The sequence below is a fragment of the Trachinotus anak genome, unplaced genomic scaffold (genome assembly GCF_046630095.1).
Source record: "Trachinotus anak isolate AG129_WGS33_773 ecotype Australia unplaced genomic scaffold, CSIRO_AGI_Tana_v1 ptg000011l, whole genome shotgun sequence".
NCBI lineage: Eukaryota > Metazoa > Chordata > Actinopteri > Carangiformes > Carangidae > Trachinotus > Trachinotus anak.
Window position 1 is genome coordinate 20,944,236 of NW_027273862.1, and position 8,511 is coordinate 20,952,746.

General features: G+C 39.4%; 1 protein-coding gene across 1 annotated transcript; it reads left to right on the forward strand.

The window, feature by feature from the left end:
- Window positions 1-2,039: 2,039 nt before the first annotated feature.
- Window positions 2,040-6,415, forward strand: pcdh20 (protocadherin 20). The gene is made up of 2 exons (XM_071490065.1): window positions 2,040-2,193; window positions 2,520-6,415. The coding sequence occupies exons 1-2, from the start codon at window positions 2,146-2,148 to the stop codon at window positions 5,139-5,141; spliced, it is 2,670 nt and encodes an 889-aa protein (XP_071346166.1). The 5' UTR covers window positions 2,040-2,145; the 3' UTR covers window positions 5,142-6,415.
- The last annotated feature ends 2,096 nt before the right edge of the window (window positions 6,416-8,511 follow it).

The following is an 8,511-nucleotide window of genomic DNA, read 5'->3' on the forward strand; positions in this document are numbered from 1 at the left end:
TACTGCCTCATGGCCTTATTCAACCTTTGTAGTAGTTTATTTTGGTGTGGCTCCCACATTTTTACTGTTTGAGAACAAAAAAAAAAAAAAAAAAACGAGATAAATTGTTGAGTTGTTCAATCGTAATTTAAAGAATCGTAATCAAAGTTGACAGCGTAATTTTATTTTATTTTATTTTTGCATTCAACTCAATGATGCAATAATGATAATGCTTACATAGATAAATGGTGGCAGGATCACATTTCACAAATGACCTTCCTTCATAATTCTTACAGGGTTTTCTAATACTCTTGCATAGGCCACAAGTATGGTGTTTGTTTTGACCAGTTGCACATGCCAACCTTGTCACACCTTTATGTAGTAAATTTGGAGAAATTGGGCCCTGGATCACAAAAAAAAGCTTGTGCATGTGTGAGACAACATCTTAAACATGTCAAATGTTACAGGCTGTGGTTGGCTTTGCATTATTTACTCTGTAGCAGTTGCATTACAAAGACCTGTAACACAAAGGCCGGTGATGCTTTGTGTCAGTTAACCTGATACGATGACCTCTGTGCCTGTTGCTCCCCACAAGTTACCTGTATCATAGCAACAGGCTTAGGGACAGGGAAAATCTCAACCCGAAGTTAGAACACAAAATAATTACATCTTGATTGTTATTATTGTATTGCAAATACATGACTCATCTTGGTGCCACATACATATACAAAAATATTTCCATCAACTACTTTTTTTCTTTTTAACAAATCATAAGTACATCAAGCAAACAAATGGATCTTATTAAGCTAAACACTTATAATTATGTTTCTGCTGTGCCATCTAATGTAACTGCTCTTGACTGACTCTTCATTGATGATCAACAGCTGAACACCTCAGACTAGGTTGAGGCAGTTCTCAAATGACTCTCATTTCCTTGATCTGCTGCTTTTCTATGCTCTAAAACATCCCAGCCTACTGAGCCCACAGTCTGTGTTTACAGAAATATTTCTGAGCTTTGTGCATGGACTAAAAAACTCTGGATGCTGGATTCAAAATGAAATTGTAGATTATCCATATCAATATACTGTCTATCTATATTACTGAAATATATTGTATATTATGCAAAGATCCTCATAAAACTACTAGGAATTTGGTCTATTTATATACTCTCAACTAATAAGAGGGGAAATGCAATAATTATATTATTAAGTTTAGGCCGCAGTATTGTCCATGCACTAGACCCTTATGATGAGGCATGACAGGAAAGGCCTAATGCAATATGAGACAAACTGAGTGTGTGTGACTCTCTCAATCCACCAGGGAACTTCAATCACTCAATTTCTCTGAGCAGTATGCTTCCAATCCCAGCAAACAGCTGGCCTGGCATTTAGAACACATGGGGATTAGGGGGTTGATTTAGTTAAAGGCTCAATCCAGAATCAGACCATTGCACCATTTATGATGGCAAGATCACCTCTCTGCTGTCTTTGTTTATGACATTTTCATGATATTTGTATTGATTTCATTCATTCATTAAGTTGGACAAAAATTCTATCTATCTATCTATCTATCTATCTATCTATCTATCTATCTATCTATCTATCTATCTATCTATCTATCTATCTATCTATCTATTTAGAAAATTAAACTTCAGAGGTTGCCAGAAACACAATACATCATCATTGCATCATTGTACATTTGCTTTTTTTCTTAAGTGTTTTTTTAACCAACACTGGATTAAACTAATCTCTGGGCTGTGGCTATTTTACATGTTTCTTAGTCTCCAGTGTCATTATAAGGCCAGTTGGTAATCATGTGATTTTACTCTAGTACAGAAATACAAGTTATGCAGCTTGTGACAACATGGGTGTGAATAAAAAGTGCAGGTGTGTCTATGTGTTTTGATAGCATGTGCGAAAATGAAATCTGTGAGCTAAAGTAGATTTCCCAGTGCCCATGGGCTCTCATTGGTTAGTATGAGGGTCTGATTTGCATATGGTGGGAGTGTCCTGAGCCTGCACTGGGATGAATGACTTGTTCAAGTCAGATAGCAATAAGGCATAGCACTCAGCAGAGGTCTGCGCTGCTCAACACTCAAAATGCCTGGGTTACTCATGCTGCCACCTTTACTGCTTTAAGTGGAAAGTGCTGGACTAGGACATAAACATGTTCAACAGCCGACACCCCAGCCTTAGCAAAAGAGGAGGAATGTGGGTAAGTTTTATGATAATTGACTTTACAGACAAACTTAAGTTTAACAGAACTACAATGATCTTTTATGATACTGTGAATATAATTTTTTAATTTTAATTAATATTTTTTTTATAATTCTACTACTAAGGCAGGAACATGGAACATGACAACTCTCATGTTTTTAATGACTTAAACTTGTGCAAATAAACTTTAAACTCCTAACAAAGAGCTCTGCATCTGCTATTATAACTAAATAATAATGTTCAATATTTATAGTCAGTAACACCTCATTCTGTTCTGCAACTCTCTCATTAAACTGTATTATCTTTATTTATCTTGTATTACAGGGATTGTGTATCATCTTGCTTTACACCAGCCCTCTTTCCTGTTTTGCAAATTTCAGCCAAGCAAAAGAGCTCATCTATAAGATAAAGGAGGGATTACCCAGGGGGACCTTCATAGGGGCTATTGGAGTAGACTTAAATTTGGATTTCACAGTTGAGCCCCCCTTTTTATTCAGTCTGCCACAAAAGAAGGTCAGTGAACAGTATGTGAACCTAAATAATATCACTGGGGAGCTTTACACATCTGCTACAGAGATTGACAGAGAGACCCTCTGTCCTGATAACTCAGAGGGACAGGGATGTGTCCTCTCACTGGATGTGTTTGTACTGCCTCAGCAGTACTTTCAGCTCATAAAAGTTAAGATCTTAATTGAGGATGTGAATGACAACAGGCCAAAGTTTCCTGTGGATGAGATCTGTATGTCTGTCCCTGAAAACACACCAGTCAATGCTCGTTATGCAGTGGAGCAATCTGCAGTTGACCCGGACCTGGGTGTTCACGGAGTGCAGACCTACTGGCTGGTTAACGACTTTGGCATGTTCACACTGGATGTTGAGGAGAATGAGGGAGGTGAGCTGACACCCTTCCTCATTGTGACAGAGGCCTTGGACAGAGAGACACAGGCTGAGTACATCACAGATATCATTGCAGAGGATGGAGGAACCCCTGCTCTACTCGGCGCAGCGACTTTAAAAATTGTCATCACAGATGTGAACGATAACTGCCCCAAATTCGCAGAGTCACAAATTAATATCACTTTGCATGGGAATACCACCAAAGGGGCACATTTGGCACGTTTGCATGCTTTTGACCCTGACCTTGGTGCTAATGCTCAGATCAGCTACGCTTACAGTGAACGTGTGCCAAGCGACACCAGGAGCTTGTTCCATTTGGACAGAATCACAGGGGTGATCAAGCTAGCAGGGAAAATAAACACCGTCACAGCCACATTTTACAAACTCACCGTTTTGGCTAATGGACCTGGTTGTATCCCTGCCGTTGCCACTGTTACTGTCCATATCATCAAAGTTGTCACTGGACCCCCTGCTCTCATACCACGGTACATTGCACCAGAAAAGGATGGAGTGGTCACAATAAAGGAATCTGAGCCAGCATTTTCTCCAATTGCTTTTTTTACTGTTAAAAACATTGATACTAACCAAAGGGTGGACTGTTATTTAGAAGGGGCTGGTCCCTTCAGGCTTGGCCCCTATCAGCTGTTCAAGAATGAATACCTGCTGGAGACTACAGAGCCATTGGACTATGAAAAGATACAGGAATATGAACTTATTGTGGTAGCTAAGAATACTCAAGGGCTTGTCATCAAGACCTTTCTCAAGGTGCAGGTGTTGGATGAGAATGATAACGCACCAGTCTTTCAGCAGTCTTTGGTGGAGATATCTGTTGAGGAAAACAATCCTCCAAACACCTTTCTAACCCAGCTCCAAGCCTCAGACCAGGACAGTGAAAGCCGAGGGGAAGTCATTTACCTCCTTGGAGGTGATGCCCCCGGGATCTTTGTCGTGGATCGTGTGACAGGCGTCCTGACTGTGGCCACCTCACTGGACCGTGAGGAGAAAGATACATACCGGTTCATAGTGAGAGCAGTGGATCAGGGGACACCCAGGAGGGAGTCAATTGCAACTGTGGTGGTGAGCGTACAAGATCGTAATGACAACAGTCCACGCTTCATCAATAAGGACTTTACTTTCTTTGTGCCAGAGAACTTCCCAGGGTACGGAGAGATCGGGGTCCTCTCTGTGACAGATGCTGATGCTGGGGAAAATGGCTGGGTGGCCCTTTCCATCCTCAACGGCAGTGACATCTTCATGATAGACACAGGGCGAGGGGCGCTGAGGGCCAAGACATCACTGGACCGTGAGCAACAAGGGACATACCAGTTGTGGATTGAGGCTGTCGATGGTGGGGAGCCTGCGCTTTCCTCTGTTACTATGGTGACCGTGCTGCTGTTGGATGTAAATGACAACCCGCCTATTGTCCTCTTCCCTCAGTCCAATCAGTCGTACATGCTAGTGCTACCCAATACATTACCAGGAACATCAATCACAGAGGTGTACGCTGTGGATAAAGATACAGGCATGAATGCTGTGATCGCCTATAGTATCATTAAGAGGAAAGGTGGCGAGCCAGGGTCATTTGCCATAGACCCTGAAACAGGAAATATCACATTACAGAGGGAACTCAGCAATCGGGGCCTCTACAGCCTTCTGGTGAAGGTCAGTGATCATGGTCAGCCTGAACCGCTTTACTCGACAGTCATGGTTAACTTCTTTGTCAATGAAACAGTGAGCAATGAAAGTTACATCCAGAGTCTGCTGACCAGAGAGGCTGACATAGAGATAGAGGAGAGGCCCTGGTATACTGGCCAGATGACAGAAGGGCCGGAGAGGTATGAGCTGTTCCCCTGTCAGCCTGTCCTCATTGCTCTTTCAGTGACATGTCTGGGGCTTTTCTTCTCGGTTGTTACACTGACATCTTACATATGCTATAGGAGGTTTAAAAAGCACAGAAAGAAAAGATCAGAAGTGGAAATACCATTAAAAATGAAGGATGATTCAATGCAGGTTGTGAACCGAAAGCTCAGGCAGATCTCAAACATCTAATATTCAGTTGTCCACACATCCAAAAACCACCACTGTTTACATGAATGTTTACAAAGCTCACTGTAAGAAGTGTATTTCTTACATGAGGTTGCTCTTTTTGCTTTTGTCATAGGAATGTTATTACTGCAATATGTTGTGATTTGACCCACATGCCACAAGACTGTCATTAAAAAGGACAGACATTACTGTTCTCTGTTCCACTTTTTATCATGTCTATTAACCATGACACAAGTGAAGTGTCAGAAAAACAAAGTAATTAATAAATTACTATTGGCGTCAAAGCATTAACAGCTTTATAACAAATACATGAGAGCAACTCATTGAAGATTACTCAATCTAAGGTCCTACGTAAATATTGTATGAAATATTTTACAACTTCATATAAAACTTTTACATTGGCATGAGAGTGACAAAAGACAATTCAAGACACAGCAAATGTTTCTTTCTTCATCTCTTTACACCACATGTCACTATTATAAATGTCATAAAGAAGGCATTACTTTTACATTACTTTTAGAAGTTGAACACATCTGGAATCTGGGTTTATTTTTCAAGTGCAGTTTTTAGCTATATTCATAAAGTAACCACACATTTTAAATTTGATTGATACAGGAATCAAAATGCATTACTTTATTTAATGCAATGTCATCATGTTGTGTTTGGAGCGCTCACTCTGTCAGTATACATCAAATTCTATAGTTGTGTTGTGTTTTTCTAACACGCTACATGCAAATGCCATGAAAGCATTCAGCATAATGAATATGACAATTCATTTTTGGATCTGAAAATAGATTCAGACCTGAAAAAAAAATTCTCACAGTTTTCTCAAGGTCCTCTTTAACACGGTTGTTATGGGGAGATGTGTAATCCCTGATATACAGAATGATAATACATAATACAATGCAATGAAATTAAGTTAAAAGCCCTGGGAAAAAAACTAGTAAGTGGACCTTGAGTTAAGATTTCTCTTGTCAAAATTATGTGTGATGTCTGAGAGCCGTGGTTTTTAACTAGATGCTCTACTTCCTGTGAAAGCTCACTGATCGTGAACTGTATATAAAACCTTCAAATTCCATCTCCATAAGACAAAGAGTCACATACTTTCATCAAACTGAATAATTTGAATTGTTTCTTCATCATCGTACATCTGCTTTAAGCTGCATACATCACCCTCCTCTATACAATCATGCAATTTTCAATGTGTCTGTGAAAACATGCTAAGTATTTGTGAACGAAAATCAAAATAACTATTAAAGATACTTTATTTTTTATAATACTTTGGATCTTTTTCTGTATTGATATCACCTACACGTACCAGAATACTTTCAAAAGTGTATGTGATTCTTCAGACGAGATTAAATCTGGTGCACAAATTGATTAAGACGAAACAGTTAAAGATCAAAAGCCTGACAGACTGTGTTGTTGTCATCACCTGCAAAGGTCAGAGCTGGTGAGGTAACACCCAGTCAGGCTTAGACAGATAAACATTGTGCTGACTTGTAGCTACAGCTGCTCCTGGTTCGAACATCTGAGGTCAAATCAGTTTAGTCTAAGAAACATTTCTCACTTTTTTTAAGTGGCACTGGTTATTACAGAATTCCTAGTGCACCCATAACTTTATGAAATATCACCCTGAAGAAATTGTGAAAGTGGTTTTGATGCTTTTTCTTCTACCACATGAGCCCATAGTGCTTTCTGCTATTCAAAGCTGTTGTTTCTTTGCCCTATGCCTGTTTGTATGTTTGCTATGAACGTTGTGTAGACAGAAAGGCTTTAGGACTCTTTGTGTTCCTGTTAACTGCACTCTCCCAAGTAAGGAACTCCCTTGTATTATATGTCCTTTAAAACCTGTTCAGCTTTGGCTCTTACAAAACAAGAAACATGCAACCAAACCAGTGCTGAGAATCTTTTCACACGTGGAGCTTCTCAAGTTATAATCAGCATTTCAGGATGGAAGCACGTCATGTAAGCACAGAGCACATCAGGAGCTGGAAACAGCTCAGTGTAATCCACAGTAATCACCTCTGGCCAAACTGTCCTTTACACAGACAGGCTTAAAGATGAGAATCATTCATGTGTATGCACGCAGCAAAGCCTTTCAAGACAGGTAATAATATGGGTTTTGAAATGACACCAGAACAACTTTTGTTCACACCTCATATAATAGAACTAGTGTAACTGGTGTGTGTTGTTGATTTACAAACAACACGCATTTCTTGGAAGAACAGTTGGACTTGCAAAATGGTTAACATCTTGAACAGGTTTGAAAGTTGTCTGTCAGGCTGTTTGAGATCAAGGGAACAAACTATGTAAGCATGTTCATACTTACAGTGTGTGTGTGTGTGTGTGTGTTTGAGAAAGGGCGAGCGAGACAGAGAGAGAGAGAGAGAGAGAGCGAGAGAGAGAGACGGAGTGAGAGAGTTACCTTTACTAAGAAGGGCAGTAAGCTCAATAAGTTCAATAAGTCACAGCAGCCCCCTATATGGAGTTAAATATATAGACGTACATAATACATCTCTGTCTGTGAAAGAAATATTTAAGTTTAGGTTATTGATAATTAAGCTTAAATAAGGCATATTTGTGGATATTCTTGCAATGCCCTTCTGACCAGGACAGTATCCAGAAAACTCCACGAAACAAAATATGGCTTTATATTATATCCAGTATTTTCTGCTTCTGTGGGAACAGATTTAAAAGCTGCACTCTTGGCAAGCCAGGTGCTGCCGTATGTTATGATCAAACCTTCCCATTTATCAAGCAGAATCAATACTAAATCAATACTTTGGTGGTGCATTCCATATCTGCCTATAATAAATAACTCAGCTGCCCAGGCAATGGTTGTTTGCAGCCAAGTGACACAGAATTTAAGATGGTGTCTGTACAATTTAATTTTTTTTTTATTCTGAGCAAACAATTACAGCATATGATTAATTGCAGAAATAACAGTGGAGATTTTATTTCACTGTATCAGCTTTCTTTTCCGCCCATTCCAACTCTCTCAGTTTGTCGTTTTCCCACAGTATGTTGAAACAGGAAACTCACAACAGTCATACAAGCCCTTCAGGTCTGTTATGACTTAAACCCAGCTGGTATAATGATAGAATATGTTCCTGCGTGCAATAACAAACAATAGTTCTAGTTAATAGATAGTAAGGTTTGATCATGACATCACATTTCTTCTGCACATGTTGCAGATGCTTTCACATGAACAAGACATTAATAATCCTTAATTCAACAATGAAATAATATGCTGTTTCTGTTTTGTTAATATTTGGGCCCTTTGCTTCTTTTTTTTTTTTGTTGGTTACAAATTTAAGTAGTCACAATTATGGTCACATTTTCAAGCAGTTTGTGTATTTGAATACACATA

What these genes read in the sequence shown, in the direction of transcription:
- pcdh20 (XM_071490065.1), top strand. Translation starts at nt 2,146, where the DNA reads ATGTTCAACAGCCGACACCCCAGCCTTAGCAAAAGAGGAGGAATGTGG. An exon ending in GCAAAAGAGGAGGAATGTGG is followed by an intron (nt 2,194 to 2,519) that starts GTAAGTTTTATG and finishes CTTGTATTACAG; the next exon opens with GGATTGTGTATCATCTTGCT.